The following is a 19,869-nucleotide window of genomic DNA, read 5'->3' as shown; positions in this document are numbered from 1 at the left end:
CGTGAAGATTACAATTGGTTCATGCAATTTACCATAGCTAAGATGAACGAAGGTCTTTAATTAATACAAATGAAGATTGAAAGCACAGTGCTGAGAAGCTGCTTCTTTCCGGTTTCAACTTTATTGACCTCAAGAAAGGCAGCTTACAATCAAATTCTAGCTTTAGAAAGGATTCTACATGAATTCTAAGCACGATAGCAGACATCCATGTTAACAACCCAAACTGACAGCCATTGTCCATTGAGTTCATCTAAATGTGAATCATTAACTCTATCAAATTCAACAAAGCACAGGAAGAAAAGAGTTAATCAAAGAGCCACAATGGCTTGCTGCTTTCGTCATGATGTGCGAAACTAAACCAAATTGAGATTTATTAAGTGCTCCACTCCAATCAAGGAGGAGGAATTGTGTGTAAGTTATTCTGACATTCTCCATATGTGCAACAAGAGAGAAAAAGAGGTGAGGGGATGCAGGGTCTAAAAAATGGTTAAAGCAAGCCTAAAATTCAAATTTTGGTTTCAAGAAAGTTAAACATAAAAAAATATATATTAAAAATATCCAAAAAAAAAAAAATGATGTGGCCAACATTCAACAATGGAATTAGTTACTCAGACAATAACAAATTTGAGAAAGAAATTGACCATTTTAAATCCATAAAGTGGGGATTCATAGCTATGATTGATTTAAACTCAAGACATTTTTAACCCTTAAAGAAGTTTAAAAATATATCTAATGCTAAGGCATCAAATTTTAAAAAATAAAAATTAGTAGAATGCCTTCCATCAAAAATAAACTTGCCAACTCAATAATTTGTTTTAGCAAATGAAGTCCCTTCCTCCCTTTTTAGGGAGGGCATAGTTGTCAAATCTTGAACTGCATAGCAAAGTCCCAGTATTGGGAATCAAGAATCAAATAAAATTTGTGGATTTGATACAAACTTACAAAATCAATGCCAAGTGACGTGCGTACAACCAAAGAAAGTTGAAAAATGAAGTATTTTAACACAGATTTATATTAAAAGCTTAGGAGTCAAAAGAAAAGGTAGTACAAAGAATATAAGACAGACGAGCATGAATAAGAATTATAACCCCATTATTATCAAAATCCCGATCCATATCGCAAGATCATTCAACCCTACAATCCAAAATTACTCAAATGATCCAGGTAGCATGCTGAAATGGGATCATGTAGAATCGCATCAAAAACAGAACAAAATTGGTATAATAATAGATTTGCGATCCTGCTTGGCATTCTTCAAATTCTAGTTATTCAAGTGGAGTGGCCATTTTTTTGTCTCTGGGCTTTAAAGATAAAGCACAATATACATTTTATTGGCCTAAAAAGTTTTCTTTTGCAATAGAAGAGAAATATATTGGCCTATTTGGCCCAAATACAAAATTTGGGGAATATAGCACATGGTACTTCTTCACACAGAGGTCTCTTAACAGCAGCTTACAGAGAGCTGAAGTTTGACCCTCTTGTGTTCAATCAGCACTAGAGTACCAGAAATCAACCTCCTCATGGTGTTCGATCAACTTCCTTGAAGTTGTTGCCTTGCAGAAAGCTCTGAAGTTGCAGTTTTGTGTGCAATCAACACCTGGTCCTTCTTTGAAATTCAACAACTTAAGAGCTCTCGTAGAGCTTTGAAAGTAAAACAGATATGCTGCCATGCACATATGCATTAACTTCTCAATCCCTTGACGTGCTTCAAAACAAAGTTCTGTTGAGTCTTGACGAGCTCTGAACAACCTCTCTTCTCTAATTTCTCCCCTATTTTATTCTTCCAAAACAGAGAGCACAGCACTGTGAAACTTCGAAGAAAAAGAATAAGAAGAAGAAGCAAAGTTTCTCTGGTTTGAAGGAAAAAATAAAGAGCATGATGTGAAGGAAAAAAAATAGTAGCATGATGAGTTCGTCAGAATTCTGACTTTTGGAACTATAATCACCAATGAGAAACACAGTTTGCCCTATGGTTTTGAAGGAAAAATAGGGGAGTAATGAGTTTGTCTAAATTCTCAATTTTGATACTCTAATGATTGAGTGATGACTCTAATTACAGAGGTAGAGAAGCTTAGTAGGCCACTGCTTACAGCACAGGAGTTCATTTAACTTCATTGAATTAAGCTTATTTTGTTAGTTTCTCTCTTTGATTGCTTACTTTATTTTGTTGCAAAATAGTGGTTCAGGACTTGCTTACTCACCAAGTTTTTAGGCTTAAAGATTGTCATAAAATTTCACATACATAAAATGTTTAATGCTTATAAAATTTTTAAAACTTATTTTACATTGCAAGTAGATTCTTATGATCCTCGATCTGATCCTATGATCTGAACCCCCAGACCCAACAAAAAAAGTTTCATCTTGGAAAAACACTCTGCTTATCTCTCATGCAGCACCATTGAAGATAGTTGTGCATTTTATTTATCCAATATGAAAAGGTATTATGATTTTTTTTTTGATAAACAACGAAATTTTACTAGAGAAGGCAGAATACACAATAAGAACAAAACAAAAAGGAAAATAGGAAGAAGAAAACCCTCCCTTTACATCAAAAGTAAATAATTACAGATTTCCCACTATAGGCCCAAAAACCAAAATCAATGCAAGAGAGCTGACCAGTCCCGCTGCATTTCTTCCAAAGAGATGTGGCAAAAAGAACCATTTGCTAACACCCAAAAAGATGAAAGATAAGCCACTGTACTCCAATCAAGTTAGTAGACATAGCCACTCCTTTGAAAATTATAGCATTCCTTTCCATCCAAACACACCAAATTATAGCCATAATGGAGCACTGCCATAAAGCTTTCCTATTCTTTCCTTTACCAAAGCCTCTAAACATGATGGAACAAAATGTCTTCGATGTGAACAGATACACCCACCTCTCACCAAATATACCAAATAATTTATTCCAAATAGCCAACATGTAAGGACTTTGAAGAAAAAAAGGTGCACAAGTCTCTCCACTCATCAAGCAGTGGACACAAATAACCAGAGATGGGGCGTTATTGGATCTTCTCTTCTGGGTATTATGATCTTATTTTCTATCATAGTACGCACAAAATTCTTTGGCCCTCTTAGTACATGTTTGGTAGATAGGAACGGAATTGAATCGAATTTATGACTTGATTTTTTCATACTCTCCATTTTAATTTCCACTCCATTCCATTTCTATACCCCATTCTATTCTGCAAACCAAACATGACGCTTGTATTATCTCTCTCCTAAACCCTTTGGGTGTCATATCTAAATAAAATTTGGAAAAGGCCAAGAAGTATGCAGGTACTCCACATGGTTAATCTCATCAAAACTACTGATTTAAACATAGACTTGAAATTAACAAGAGGCAAAAAAGGCTAAACAAGTCTACTAGGTAGTCTAGGGGCCGACTAATCCTATTAGGAGCCATAAGAGTGAGAACAATGCCCTAGACTGACTTCACAAAATAAGGAGATTCAGGTTCCCAAACTCATCTAGGTATTCCACTACGGCAATTACCCAATAATAGTAGGACATGCAAATTGTTTGCTACAAATCAGAAATAAATTGAATATTCAATTAAGAAAGCACTTAGGGTTAGGGGAGGAGAGAAAGAGAGACAAAGAGGTGAGAGAAAAGCAGGAGTTGGCAGTCCAGGAGAGTTATGTGTAACTCCAGGTCAGCCTCTTTATATATTGATAACAAAAATATAAAGCACCAAACACCGTCACACAAAAAAAAATTATTAAAATGGTTTATTCCCTACCAATGTTGTAAAAGGCAAAGGCATAAGGTGAGGCATTTTAACCCTTAAGAGGCGAGAAGTAAGCCTTAAGGCATTGGGACGTAAGCCTTTTGAGAGTTTTATTCATAGATAAAAATATATAAACAAATTACATATGTATAGTAAAAATGAAGAAAAAAATTAAGAAAACACATATAATGTTAAAAAAAAATATGCAAACTACTTGTTGGTCATTCAAAAATTACAACAAGAAGAAACTTTAAGTCCCACTAAGTGGAATCGGCTACACAAATCATGACAAGACACCTATAACATTACAAAGTATTCAAGATCTAGGGTACAAATCTCAATAGTTAAATTTTTTCTAGCCAAAAATCTAACTTGAGAATCACACACCCAAAATACATAAACCCTCAACAAAAAAGGTACAAAAAGCATTCCTTTTTTGTACAAATGCATAAGCCTTGATGGGTAATACGTTGGCTTTTTTGGGATTTGGTATTTTAGTTTGAGGCTCATGGTGTTTTAGGCATGCCTTGCCTTAAAATGCCTTGAGGCAAGCTTCGATTGAGCCTTTCAAAACATCACTTCCTACTACAACTACCCCTCAAGCTGGACGTCTATAAATATCACCTAATCCCATCAATGTGCTTTGTACTCCAATGAAACACTCGGGTTGCTTGAAGTATAAATGGCATATTGATTATGAAAAACATAGATATTTGCTTTGTCATCTAGAAGCCCATCTGGCTTTAGCACTAGATCTTGCTATAGTAGTTTGTTTTTTGCTATGCCAAGTAACAAGACTATCACCCACAAGTTTATAGTACCCAAAAGCGCACTTCGATCTTCAATAAAGGCAACCTATCTGCATTAAAGTATCCCATGACCTCAAAATTTCATACATTTATATACAAATGCATGTCGAGCAAGCTCTTAAGATACCAAAGAATATCACATACAACATCCAGTTTGCTTGGCTTTTCCATCAATTGACTTGGCACTCCCGCAACAAATGATGTCTAGTCTAGTCCGGTCATAGTCAAGTAGATCAACTTGTCAACCAACTACAGATACTGTTAGGACAGATTATCAAATGGTTTAGCTCTCAATATAAGAGTCACAATTAACAAATCAAATGTATACTAGACAAGCTTAACCCTTTCTTCCACCATACAATTTGCCAAGAAAGTAACATAGAGTACCCAAGTCATTGATTTGAAATTTAAATTAAACCATTGATCAACATATGCAATCCCCACTTCAGGCACAGCATGACGTCATCAACATAAAATACTAAATCACTGCAGTGATTTGAAGTACCACACATGACCTACCTCCTTTTTCGCAAGCAAGACCAACTGATTAGAGTAGCATTGTATAAAACTAAATGAATGATGATCATACTAAATTTTCCAAATCAGGCTTGAGAGACAAGTTAAAAACCATAAATGACTTCATACAACCTACATAACTCACCACTCTCTTCTTGAGCAACATATCTAGGATGTTTCTTCATCTACCCCTTTTCTTGAAAATCCCCATACAAGAAAAAGGAGCAATAAAAATTAACTACCAATAAAACCAACACACTAACAGAATTTAGTTGAGCAAAAGGGGAGAAGGTCCAAAATAATCAATAACATACCCCTTGGCAAATTGATCGAGGCTGAAATCGTTCAGAGTCATCAAAAGATATTTGACAATGAAAACCTAACGACACCTAATCAATTCTTTAGATAGGACGATCCACCAAGTCACACATCCTTTGACTAGTCAAGGTGTCCATTTCTACGTCCATTGCATGCTTCCAACCAAGTTAGCAACATGTGAGGGAAGGATAGATACGGAGGAAATAGACAAGATGAAATCATGCAAAGTAATAGAAAGGTGAAGAACTTGAAACATAAATAGGATAAGAAACTAAGGATTGTTGAGTTGAAACACATTAGGGGAAAGCACAACATCCTAAATGACTTCCTTTCAAGGCCAACCACAATCTCCTAGTCTTCTTCGTCATGGCATCTTCTTCAAGCTCATCTAGTTTCACAAAGAGAATCCAAAGTCTCCCCAATAAAATTCAGGACAATATTCTTTGTCATACCATCAAAAAAGGAAACACCAAAATGATTCAGGGACTCCAGTCTATTCTTCTTTCCACCTATGATTTGGTCAATGTCCCACTAAAGTATCTTGACTAGTACCAACTCTGTCCTGCCTCAATGGCCTTTGGGTCCCCCCCTTTGTCCTACATAAATTTCCAAAAATAGGTCTTCCTTCTTCTTTGGTATTTAGCCAGATCATATCGTATTAGTATGATTTTGCATAATCCATGGACATATGCCTTCATCACATATTGAAGGCAAAGATCCCAACAGTATAGCTACCTAAAGGACTGATTCCTATTCTTCAAAACCGAAGAATAATGGGTCCATTAACTTGATTTCATGACAGGATTCCCATACCTATCGTATCGTATTAGTATGATTTTGCATAATCCATGGACATATGCCTTCATCACATATTGAAGGCAAAGATCCCAACAGTATAGCTACCTGAAGGACTGATTCCTGTTCTTCAAAACCGAAGAATAATGGGTCCATTGATTTGATTTCATGACAGGATTCCCAAACCTACTAGGCACTTCCATCTTAGGGGTGAGGTCCAAACTCAAGGAGGTGAGGGGTATGCCAATATCTTCCCCATATGTGAAAGGATAATAAGTTTCAAAGAAAATTCATTCACAGATCCTCACTTATCAGCATCTCATTGGGTCGAAACAAGAAAAAGCATGTATTAATTTAATAATGTTGACTGGGATAAACTACCGTAGGACTTGTTCAGCCCAGTACACTATCAAGATGATGGAAGAGGTAAGAATACTCGTTACCGAGTCTAGTTCCACCATTTCTACAAAACTTATATGACAAACAGTTTGACGTGTTATGTGGACCAGACAAGTAATAATGAAACCATTGACAACCTGGAATTCATGAACCTCTATCCAACAGAGGAAAAAGAAGGGTACAAAGCAAGATATGATCACTAAAATTCCAAAACCGCACTAGCTCTATTATTAGCTTTTAGTGTATTGTCATTGTTAGCTTTAACTTTTATTGTATGGTCACTGTAAGTCTTATCTTTTACTATATTGTCATTATTGTTGTAAGCTTTATCAAAAGCCACTTTAGAAAAGTAGCTTTTGACATAGAGAGTCCTAAGAATTACGTCACATGTTTAGTAGGGAGAAAAGTAAATGGACTATGTCACAACATATGCCACAGCATATTCCTCTACTCCCCTCTATATAAGGAGTGTTGTAGTTCAAAGAGAGGCAGAGCAAGTGAGAAATAGTCTCTTGTAATAGTTCTCTAGCATTCCCCTCCAGTCTTGTAGTCTTGTATTCAGTTTGTTTGTTTGTTTAATGAAATATTTCTTAGGGTGTTTCTTACTCTATTCTTCCTTGTTACCCTTTCTTGCTATCAATCCTACATTGAGTGCCCAATTGGGTACACAAGTGTCCAAAAAGCAGGCATGCAGATAACCAAAGAATGTAAGAGGAATGATCTTCTCACCAAATGCAAAGGAGACAAGTAGTGCTCCTGCTCAATGGGAAAAAGAGAAGATGTTTATCTTCCCAAAAAGTTCAAAAAATCCAAACACAGAGAAAGGCGGGAAATATATGAGAAAGAAGACGCACAGAAAAGATCCAAAAGATCATCAATTTTTTGTGCAGCATAGATAGGCAAGAAAGGGTAGAAAAGGAAGAATAGAGCAAGAAACACACTGAGAGATAGATCATCAAACAAACTAACTAAATAAATACAAGACGAGGAGAATGCCAGTGAGCTATTACAAGAGACTCTTAGTTCTTGCTTGCTCAGCCTCTCTTTGAACTACAACACTCTTTATATAGAGGGAATATGCTATGGCATATGGTCATATGGTATGACATATTCCTTTTACTTTTCTCCGTACTAAACATGTGATGTAAATCTAAGGACTCTCTTTGTCAAAAGCTGCTTTTCTAAAGTAGCTTTCGATAAAGCTAACAATGATAATGACAATATAGTAAAACATAAGGCTTACAATGACCATACAATAAAAGCTAAAGCTGACAATGACAATACACTAAAAGCTAATAATAGAGTTGGTGTTGTCGTAGCATTCTAGAGATCATATCTTGCTTTGTACTCTTCTTCTTCCTCTATTGGATAGAGGGCCATGACTTCAAAGTCGCCAATGGTTCCATTATTACTCGTCTCATCCACATATACAACGTCAACTTGTTTGTTATGTAAGTTTTATAAAAATGGTAGAACAAAACTTAGTAATGAGTATTCTTAGCTCCTCCATCATCCTGATAGTACACTAGGTTGAACAAGTCCTGCGATAGTTTATCTGGGTCAACAATATTAAAATAACGCATGTTTTTTCTTGTTTCGACCCAATGGGATGCAAATAAGTGAGGATTTGGACCTCACCACTAAGATGGAAAGTTACCAATAGGTATGGGAATTTTGTCATGAAATCGATTCAATTGACCAATTGTTCTTCGATTTTGAAGGACAAGAACTAGTCCTTTAGGTAGCTATATTGTTGGGGTCTTTGCCTTCAGTTTGTGATGAAGGCACATGTCCTTGGCTTATGCAAAATCATAGCAATACAATATGATCTGGCTAAATACCAAAGAAGAAGGAAGACCTCTTTTGGGAAATTTATGTAGGACAAAGTGGGGACCTAGAGGCCATTAAGGTGGGGCCATAGTGAGTGCCAATTAAGATACTTTAGTAGGGCATCGACCAAACGATGCTAGACCATAGTTGGAAAGAACAATAGACTGGAGTCCCTGAATCATTTTGGTGTGAGACTTTGGATTCTCTTTGTGAAACTAGATGAGCTTGAAGAAGATGAAGATTCCATGACAAAGAGGCCTTGGAGATTAGTTGGCCTTAAGAGGAAGTCACTAAGGATGTTGTGCTCCCCCTTGATGTGTTTCACCTCAAATTTATACTGTGAAAACCAGCTAGCCCATCAATGAAATTTTCCTTGCAGGAGGATCTCTTGCTTGAATTGTATCATCTTTGGAAAAGATGACACGCCCATCTCTACTGTAAATGCATGTCCGATTAAATGGAACTCAAATTTCTCAATTCCTCTTTTTACCACCAAGATCTCCTTGAACATGGAGTGATAATGTAATTCAGATTCTTTGAATACTCCACTCTTCTATCCACAAATATGTCTAGTCCCATAGTCCTTTTCTTCAATTAAGGTTGCACCTCAATAATTGTCACAAATACAATTCAAACAAAAACATCCTCCCCCAAGGACAACTTCTTAGATGGGCTAATTGGTCCTCACAAAAGAAATTTGAGGTGAAGCACATCAAGAGAAAGCACAACATCCATAGTGACTTCCTCTCGAGGCCAATCAATCTCCCAAGTCCTCTTCGTTATAACATTCCTGGAGATCAGAGATCCAAATGTCATCAACCCAAAAAAATCTACTAAATAGGTCTCCAACAGAAGCAACTCTCAACTGACAATCAAAAAATGCCCTTGCACAGAATGAATACTACAATAAATTGTTGATAACCAAATGGAGCTTCCCAACAAAGTTGAAAAGAAGTTCCACATCACATCCATCCTCGTATATAAATGTCAGAATCACATCCTAGGGTGCATAAGGAACTTAGGCACATGATCAAGCACATGTCGACATTCTCTCTTGCTTTCAAAAAGAAAGAAGCAAAGATGCAACACCTTAAGGCTTAGCTAAATTCTCTTAAGCAAAACTAGCAACAGCAGCATAGAAAGGCAAGAATAGATCCTCTATTTCCGCCATCCACTTTGGTATTCAACTCTCCTCAACCAATATATCAGCCTATATTGATATAGGCATCCTTCAGAGGTAGTGACTTCTTTCTCCATCTGAGAAAGAGGCAGCACACTCAAAGGCCAACCCAAACCCAAAGGGTTGAATCAACAGTAGCATACGCTACTCAAAAGAAGGATAAGAAAAAAGTTGGAGAATCAAGCATCCCAGATCGTGAACCACATATTGGAGTCTTGGAGAAACAAAATTTTATCTCCAAACTACTAAGAGAAATGGTTGATCCTTTGCAATGGAATTCTAAAGAAGCATCAAAAGAAGACACTCCATGATCAACACTTCCTATTATAACAGATGATGATTCATCTCAATGTTCATCTGAAGAAGAAACAGTCTCCCCAAGCTACAATGATGATCCAACCATCCACTCACATATCGGAGTACAATAATCCCACAGATGATGAGGGAATAGATGACAACATAAATGGTTGAATCAACAATAGCCTCCACTACTCAGAAGAAGGATAGGTAAAAATTTGAAGAGTCAAGCATCCCGGATTATGACGGTTGATTCCTTGCAGCAGTATCTGAAGAAGCACCAAAAGAAGACCCTCCATGATCAACACTTCCTATCATAATAGATGATGATTCATCTCAATGTTCATCTGAAGAAGAAACACAGCCTCCCAGAGCTACAATGATAACCCAACCATCCACTCACAAATCAGAGTACAACAATCCCACAGATTATGAGGGAATATATGATAACATTAATCTCTCAAAGAATACCTCATCTTCTACTCCTATGCAAAGCCCAAGCAATGTAAATGGTAATGGACCAACCATTTCATTAGAAGGAATTCCTCCAAACCAATAGAGGAATAAGATCCCTGAGCCCCATGCACCAAGCATCATAGCCATGGCAACTTAAAGACTCCTTCCAAGCCTCCATCAATCCTTGAGTGAAAGATCTTTTTGCCCACAGCGAAGGTTCTTATTCTTAGTATGCTCTGTGGTTGCCACATCCTATGTGGATCATCCACACCAAAATAGTGATGAAGAAAACCTGACTGAATGTTTCACTTTAAACATCCCTTTTCGTTGAAGTCGTTAGAGAGTAAGACCTAAGGTGCCCTTGACCTATTGAAAGGCCGCAGAAGGCTGTGTTTTGGTCAAGCAGAGTTGGCTTCTGTGGTAATAGATAGGGAATAGGAATACTTAGATTGATTCAGTGCTTTTCTATTTAACAGGTTAAGCAAGAGATCCGTTCATTCATAAGTAGTGAAAAGAGGTTCTGAACATGTCAATTAAGAAATCAAGTCTTCTAAAGCCATGATCACTCCATCCCCATCCTTCAACTCTTCTCCCAAATCTTCATCTATGTTTAACTTAGATCGTCTTGATTATATGTATGAAGTAGATCATCTTTTGATTCTCACCAACTCTTGGCAACTAAAGCAGAACAGCTCATCACCTTGAAGTTCTCCTTGAATCTTCCAAGAGATATCTCAATGAAGGATACACCCATATTCACATAGGCGCAGTCAAGCTTTACCTTAGAAAGGTCTTCGTGTTTGCCCCAAGATTGCGCTCTTTGATTCAAGGTTCTGCAAGTACGAGCATGCTTGCATTGCCACCATGCTACAACGCTGAATGTGGAAACTATTAGCTTTACAGTCTTCCACAACTTCTACATGCACTTATTTGACCCAAATATGGGGACTACTCTCAAAAGTCCAAATCTAGATTGTTGGAGCACCATAGATCTCTAATTACATAGCGGCCACTCTTCGTCATCAGATGGCCTACAAACTTTAGAACCATTCTTTTGATCTAGCAACTTCTTGGGAAAACCAAGATGGTCTCTTTGTCAATTACGACACTACTCTCATTTCAAGCCATGTCCGTATTCTAAGACAGCTACCTAGAGGAGCTACTCAAGCTCATTCTAGAGTCTTGGGTCACCAAGTATAAGTAGTTGCATCAGATCCCCAAGCCAGTTATTCTCCATGATCCAATCTATAAAACTATGAAGAAGGGCTATGTTCACATCTCCTCCCAGGAGGACCAAGAATCTCCGTCAAGCTCGTCTTCCCAACATGTCTTTCCTACCATGATGATTCAACCTCATCAAAAGTCATCGGCGACCCCAAAGGAATAGAGTGTGGTGATCAAACCATCAGCCACTGCCATTGACCTAACCGATCCTACATCTCTAGGATCCAAAGTCCTTATCCCCATACTTCAAGGGAGATGGCCTTCCAGTCTACAAACCTGTGACCGAAAGTGGCCACAAGTGATTCAACGTTGACTATACATGCGATGAATGACTTAATGATCCCATTTATGAGTCTGATGAAGAAGAAGTCCGAGGAAGGCAGAAAAAGGAAACTAACTCCCAACAGAAACTCAAGAATAAATATGAATGCAGAGATCCAACAGTCGACTTGCTAGGAGAGCCATCAAGGAAATTTGACTATTATGTCAAATATGGAGAAAAGAAGAGACAAGATGATGATCATCATCCACAGGTTAACATGCTAAGACCTTCAAGCTATGATGGTGATTTTCCACTATTAGAGTACGAACATGTGAGGTCTCGAACAAAACATTCCTAAAGATCAGAGATCCAACTGTCATCAACCCAAACATATCTAATAAGCAAGTGGTTCCAGTGGAAGCAACTCTTAACTAGCAGTCAAAAATGCCCTTGCACATAATAAAATGTTACAAAAAATTATTGATAACCAAAGGGAGCTTGCCAACAACGTTGAGAACAAGTTCGACATCACATTCATCCTCATCGATAAATGTCATAATCACATCCAAAGGGTGCATGAGGAACTAATGCAAATGATCAAGCACATGTCAGCATTCTCTCCTACTTTCAAAAAGAAAGAAGCAAAGATCCAACACCTTAAGGCTCAGTTGAATTCTCGTAAGCAAAGCCAATAGTATCAACATAGACAAACAAGAATAGATCCTCTATTTTTGCCATCCACTTTGGCATTCAGCTCTCCTCAACTGACGTATCAGCCTATATTAATGCAGAGGTAGCGACTCCTTTCTCCATCTGAAAAAGAGGTAACACAATCAAAGGCCAACCCAAACGCAAAGGGTTGAATCAACAGCAACCTCCAGTGCTAAAAAAAGTTGATAAGAAAAAAGTTGGAGAATCAAGGATCCCAAATCGTGAACCACATATCGGAGACTTGGAGAAAGAAAACACTATCTCCAAACTACTAACAAAAATGGATGATCCCTTGCAACAGTATTATGAAGAAGCATCAAAAGAAGACACTCCACGATTAACACTTCCTATCATAACAGATGATGATTCACCTCAATGTTCATCTAAAGAACAAACACAACATCCCAGAGCTACAATGATGACCCAATCATCCACTCACAAATCGAAGTACAACAATCCCACAAATGATGAGGGAATAGATGACAACATTAATCTCTCAGGGAATACCTCATCTGCTACTCCTATACAAAGCCTAAGCGGTGTAAATGGTAATTGACCAACCATTTCATTAGAAGGAATTCCTCCAAAAGCATGGGGCAGAAGGATTTCATTCCTCCACTAGTTTGAAGGAATTCCATCTAATGAAATGGTTTATCCATTAGACTCGAAAGAACTTCTTTTGGTAAACTCTACCAAAGTGCTCTTATGAATCTGGATGCGCTATGCTAAAAGTATGACATGTACAGAAAAGTCCAAAAAGCATGCATGAAGATAACCAAAGAGTGTAAGAGGAAGGATGTTCTCATCAAATGCAAAAGAGACAAGTAGACGATTGCAAGGTGGTAGTGTCTACACCAGTTTGCCAAAGTTTAGAACCTTCAATCATTTCTTGGTTTCATAACCAATGGATTGGGAAAAGAAATGGAAGTTCTCCAAAGAGTGGGAACAAGAGAATCAACATATGAAGGGAAACCAAAAATCATTGGACTCAAAATAGAATTATTTCTAAGGAGGACCCACCATAGATAGATAAGGTGTCCCCACTTGAGAGCATAAGGATCATAACATCAATACACTTTCTGGCTCTCGAGTATCTTGCAAAGACACATTTAATAGCAGAAAGAGAGAACTTGTCCTAACCAATATATGGAAAATGGACAAAGCATGTGCACTGAAAGACATGTGGCATAACAGATAGCATGAATGTTCCTAGGTACATGATGGAAAAGGGAATTTGCCCAAGTGGAACACCCAAGGGCGTCATGTTAAGTATGTGAAGAGCAGTAATCCAAAAAGTTCTAGGAGCATGCATATGAAGGAGTAGAGATTGTGTTATGTCAAGTAAATGTTTACTTTTTTGTTTAGCTACTCCATTCAATGGTATGTAGTATGTACACACAATGTTGACGAATAATCCCTGGCCAAGCAACGCTCAATTTTCATTTCCAAGTAAAATTGAGTGAATATATTAAGAATTCAAACTGTCTTTTAACAAATAGATCCAAATCATACGCGAAAAATCAGCCATAATGAACAAAGGATATTGATGACTAGTTGGATTCTTGACTCTACACAAACACCAAATATCTAAATGAAGGAGAGAATACAATGATTTACTATGAGCTCAACTACATTTGAAACGAAATAAACTTAAAATGTGTTGCATTTTTTGAAGGGATAGATGACCAAAAGGAGTGTGCAACTCATTTAGAGAAACATCATGAGTAAAAATTGAAAAGGATGTATGACAAGAACTAGATCTACTGCAACCACCATCAAAACAATGCAAGGCATCCTTCTCAAGATTGCTACACGAACCCTATCCTTTGCACAATGAAAAAGACATGAGATTACAAAGCAGTTACGAGATTCAATTAATTGATTGAAGGAAAAAAATTTCGAAGGGAAATTTAGGCACATCTAGTACAATAAAAGAGGATTAGAAGGAAAGGAAAGAATATTGCCACAACTAAAAATGTGTAACCAAAACATCAATAAAAAGAAACTCAGAGTGTAAATTATGACTGAAATAAATTAGGGCTACCTTCCTTTTGTATGGTAGGAGGCACCATAATCAGTAACCTAGGGAGATGGGGATGAAAAGGCAAGAAGCACCATCTATTTGAATGGGCCATGGCAGCACTAGATGCAAAAGACTGAGTTTGGAGTTGTTGAACCATGCAAACATGATTGGTACACTCCTTTAAAGGGCAGCCCGGTGCACAAAGCTCCCACGTATGCGGGGTCCAGAGAAGGGGCGGACCACAATGGGTCTATAGTCAAGAGGCTGTTTCCACACGTCGAACCTATGACCTCCAGGTCACACGGCGACAACCTTACCATTGCGCCTAAGCTCCCCTTCATTGAGACACTCCTCTAGGGCACGATAAATGATATATACAGACAAGAGAGGTCATGTGCATTTGAAGTGTCAATTGTAAGCCCCAAATTTATTGGCCCAAGTTGGTTTTCCATGGAGATCCCAAGTTGGTAGTCTTCCATGCCACACTGAGAGCAAATGTGAGAATTGTCATGATGAACTCCTTGTCCTAATGTCCTACCTCTACCACCACCTCCCTCTAAACATTTGCCTCGTCCTCCAACACTTCCCTTAGAGGTAGTGCCAACCATAGCTAAACTATCGCGGAAAGCAGCTTGAGAAGAGGGAAGAGATGATTAAGAGGCAAGAATGTGTTCCAACCCAAAAAAAATCTTACAGCCAAGAGCTCCATCAATTTGCTTCTTAATCATCTCAATGTCGGCACTAACCCATTGGTAGATACCTCCTACATAGCTTTGAGAGTGCTATAATACTCAAAGGCAGCATCTTGGTTAAATTTGAAAATTTTCGCAAATAAGTCAAAACAGAAGTTGTGTGTTTATCTTTTGAGAAGTTTTCAAAAATATCATCCCATACAGACAGCTTTGGCAGTTCTAACATCACATTCGCAGCAATTCATGGCTGCATGCTGTTCCACAGCCACACAAGTTGTGTGTAATTCTATTTCATCCAATCATCCATGAGTACAGAGATAGTGGAGAATGCAGCAGATACATGGACTTCGCTGTTGCATTAATATAGCTCACACAGCTTGAGACACAAAAGTGATAGGAAGATGTTTGATGGCTGTGATTTGCACGTTAACAGTATGAGCAGAAGCTTTCTCTAAACAGGACATCAGAACAACCAATACAACACAATCCAGCACACACCAGTACCAGCGAGACAGCACACCATAAACAGCAGGAACTGCACATACCAAGGAAATAAAAGACATAAAAAACTACACATAGCTCAGCTACAAGGCATTATGATTGGAAGCAACTAGAAGCAATTTCAAGCAAGAATGAGAAATAGAGTTATTGCACACCAATCAGAAACCAACCAGCAACTAATACAAGATTGCAAGCATGCAATCAATCATAAACACATGCAGCATCACATGCCACAACCAGCCAATCAAACATCAGAACAACATCAGTACAGTAGAAACAGCATGCAAGTGCCTTCACATCAGCAAACCATTATGAACACACACAGCATCGGACCAAGTATGCTGCAGAATCTAACCAAGAAGAAGAGTGTCCCTAAACAACTCTTAAACAAAACAGACAATCAGATTTAAGAACTGATTAGAGAAACAAGGGGAAAAAAAGTATCCAAAATCAACTCAATAAAGTCAAATTTCAAGGAGATCAATGCTCTCATACCAAGTTAAAAATCTGAATTAAATTAAATCACATTAAGAAAATACAGTTCTTAAGGCCAGAGAAATAAAGAAGAAGAGACATGAATTATGAGAGGGAGAAGCAGCAGTCAGCAGTCCTGGAGAGTTACATACACTATTTATATATTAGTAATAAAAAAATATACGAAGAGTGAAAATACTTTCACTCACACAACCTAATTACTAAAATGATAGTTCCCTTATAAATAGCTTAAGCATCTTAAGGAGACTGAAGATTTGGAATACGGAAGTCTTTAAGGATATTAGGATGAAGAAGGCAGTCATTTTGAGAAGGTTGGACTTTTTAGATAGAAAAGAGGAAAGTGCTAAGTCTTTTGGAGGATGAGGAGGCTAATCAGGTCTCATTGTAGAATGAGTTGGAGGATTTTGATTTTTAAGAAAGTGAGGGATTGGAGGCAGCAGACTAAATTTAAGTGGGCAAAAGAAGGCGATTGCATTACAAAATTATTTCATAGGTTGACTACTGGGAAGATGAGGAAAAACATGATTATGGAATTGGACTTGAAAGACTTGGAGGATTTGATTTTTAAGTGAGGAGTTGGAGACAGCAGACTAAATTTTAAGTGGGCAAAAGGAAGCAAGTGCAATACAAAATTATTTCATAGTTGGCTATTGGGAAGATGAGGAAAAACATGACCACAGAATTGGACTTGCTTGGAGATGAGGTTATTTCAGATCCTCGTTCGATTGCAAATGAGATTACTATTTACTTTTCCAATCTTTACTGGGAGGAGGATCTTTGCAGGAGTAAGATTGAGAGTTTAGTCTAGAATCACATTTCCAGGGATCATGAGAGTTGGCTAAAAAGACCTTTTGATGAGGAAGTGAAGACCACTGTGTTTGGGATGGAGAGGGATAAAGCTCTGGGTCCGGGTGGGTTTAACTTGTTTTTTTCTTTTTTTTCAAGATTGTTGGGATGTGGTTAGGATGGATTTGTTAAAGGTATTAAATGAATTTTACTGTAATGGGATCCTTAGCTAGAGCATCAATCCAACACTCACCACTTTGGCGCCTACGAGGAATAGATCTATTAAGATTGCTTATTAGTGTGTTTAAGATCATTGATAACCTACGAGCTAATAGGTTGTGTGCAGTGTTAGATAATGCTTTTCTAACGCTCAAAGTGCATGTAGGGGTAGGCAGATTGCAGATTCTATTATAGTTGCCAAAGAAGTAGTGGAACAGGTTTGGAAGGAGAGTGACAAGGGCATTTTTTTAAATTGGATTTTGAAAAAGCTTTTGAGAGGGAGTTGGAATTTTTTTGGATAAGGTGTTGACTAAAAAAGGATTTGGGGAGAGATGGATGGGAGAATGCTTGTCTAATGCTTTCTTCTCAATTATTATGAATAGAGAACCTAAATCATGGTTTAGAGCATCAAGAGGCGTTAGACAACAGCATACATTATCTCCTTTTCCATTTGTTTTGGTTGTTGATGTTTTGAATAGAATGGTGGAGAGGGCAGTAGATAAGGATTTAGTAAAAGGGCTGGAAGTGGGTAGGGACGGAGCTTGTCTGTCCCATCTTTAGTTTACCAATGATACCATGTTTTTCATTTGTGATCATAGATATTGTTTTCTGAACATTTTGACTCCTCTTCAAATCTCGAGGGTTTATGGGCTTAAAATTAATCTGGGAAAGAGTGGTATAATGGCCATCAAACTTGACAACTAGTATATCTAAGGAGTTGACTTTTTTAGCAGGTTATGGTGTTTTGAATTGGCCCTTGTCTTATGTAGGTGTCCCATTGGATGATAATCCTAAGTCTCTGGTTTTTTTGGGATTCAGTGGTGAAAGGAGATTCTAAGTGTTTGGGTGCATGGAAAGGTGCATTATTTTCTCTAGGGGGTCACATTACTCTTATTCAGGCTTGTCTGGCTAGTATCCCTCATTATTATTTCTCTTTATAGGATTCCAGTGGGCATAGCCAGTAAGATTAAGAAGATCATGCGTGATCCCCTTTGTTCAGGGGTTGGGAATAAGAGAGATCATCTTGTTAGCTGGGAGATTGTCTATACATCTAGGTTGGAAGTGGGGTATGGATCTTGGTAAGTTGGGAGTTTAAAAACACTGCTCTTTTGGATAAATGGTTATTGGTTTCCCTTAGAGAAGTCCTCTCTCCAGCTTGAAGTCACCAAAAGTAAATTTGGTTTGCATGTGAATTGTTCGGATGCTAATTTAGGAATTAGATGTTTTTTTCAGAAAGCCTGTGGAGGTGTATTTCTCATATTTCACATCCACCCCCTCTTTGTTCCTCAAACTAAGTTTGTGATGGTTATTATATCTGTTTTTGGGAAGACATCTAGGTGGATAATGTTAGCTTTGTCGTATTATTATCCTCATCTTTATTGTTTGAGTTCAAGTCATAAAAAGGTTATTTCCTTTTCTTTTCTTTCTTTTATTTCTGAAAGTCATTCATTTTATTGGGAAGTCCTGTAGAACTCTTAATGATAAGGAGGTGGAGTTGTCTTTCTTGTTGATGTTACTGGGACATGCTGTCCTCCTTTTGAGGCAGATAGTGGTCTTTAGATTCTTTGCGGTTTTATTCTTGTGAATTAATGCTAATATTTCCTTTCCACTCTACAAAATTATTTGGGATGTCAAAGTTCCCTCCATGATCAAGGCTTTTATTGGATTGGCTGTTCTTAAAAGAGTTAACACCAACAATTCTTAATAGAGTTAACATGAACAACCTGTTACAAAGTAGCAGACCTTCAAAAGGCACTTTCTCCCAATATAAATTCTGTCTTGATAGTTCTGAAACAGCAACTCAATTGTTTCTGCACTCCTCGTTTGCTTGGAATATATGGAATAAGCTTTTTGGTCTTTTGGGAGAAAATTGGGTTTGCCTGGAGTTGGTGGAGGATTCGCTAGCCACTTCTATTTCTGGTTTTGGTAAAAAGATGCACATGCTTTGAGGAAGTGTGCAGCATTCACAGTTCTGTGGGGTTTATGGATCAAACACAATGCTCATATATTGATGGGTAAAAAGCTGAATTTATCTTTGTAGGAGAAGATTCATTACTTTGCCTCTCTTTGGTGGCTTCCAGTTGTTTTAAAGGTGAGATTTCCTGATATGCTATGGGATTGATTGGCTTTGTAATTCTAATAGTTGAGTTTTGTATTATCATTTTTGTTTTATTTTTTCTTTTTTCTTTTTTTTTTTTTAGTAGGATTTCTTCTTGTCCTTCTTGTACATTCTTCTTATTCTAATGAATTCATCTTCTTTTTCTTTCAAAATAGTTCCCTTCTAACATTGTTCACTGAGCAGCCTAAACTTTTGGTCTACAGTGTCCTGGAAAGTTTCCTAATTGGACTGACAAAGATCAAGTTCCAATCTAAGCAGGTTCAATTGGGATGGTTTCATTTGTCATGTTAGTATCTGTGGTATAATGATGTTGAGGCAGGCTAAATTTGATCACAAGTGATATGAAACCTAAAATTACTAATGCACAAACTAGATCTATTTAATATTAACAATGTACATGATTTGGCATAGTTTTACATTATACAAGAAATATGTGGCTATAGGTATGAACAAGGATAAAAGCAACTAATTATCCAAAAAGACTTCATATGAAAAGAGCAGCAACAA

The 19,869-nt window shown here is 37.5% G+C and overlaps 1 protein-coding gene across 3 annotated transcripts in view; it reads right to left on the bottom strand.

Annotated features, from left to right (window-relative positions):
- LOC131154055 (uncharacterized) overlaps nt 1-19,869 on the bottom strand; it is a 78,213-nt gene that overhangs the window by 1,104 nt on the left and 57,240 nt on the right. Inside the window, exon 12 of one of the 3 annotated variants that reach the window (XM_058106549.1) lies at nt 1,099-1,803. The exons of 1 other annotated variant lie outside the window; for it this stretch is intronic. In XM_058106549.1, the coding sequence (XP_057962532.1) occupies nt 1,776-1,803 (28 nt within the window). In that variant the 3' untranslated portion in view covers nt 1,099-1,775. Of the gene's footprint in view, nt 1-1,098; nt 1,804-15,519; nt 15,778-19,869 lie in introns of those variants that run through there. One more of the 3 variants, XM_058106547.1, reaches the window with a different exon arrangement.

This window comes from Malania oleifera, chromosome 4 (assembly GCF_029873635.1).
Source record: "Malania oleifera isolate guangnan ecotype guangnan chromosome 4, ASM2987363v1, whole genome shotgun sequence".
NCBI classification, from domain to species: Eukaryota; Viridiplantae; Streptophyta; class Magnoliopsida; order Santalales; family Ximeniaceae; genus Malania; species Malania oleifera.
Note: the sequence above shows the minus strand (reverse complement) of the source record. Positions and strands in the feature narration are given on the sequence as shown.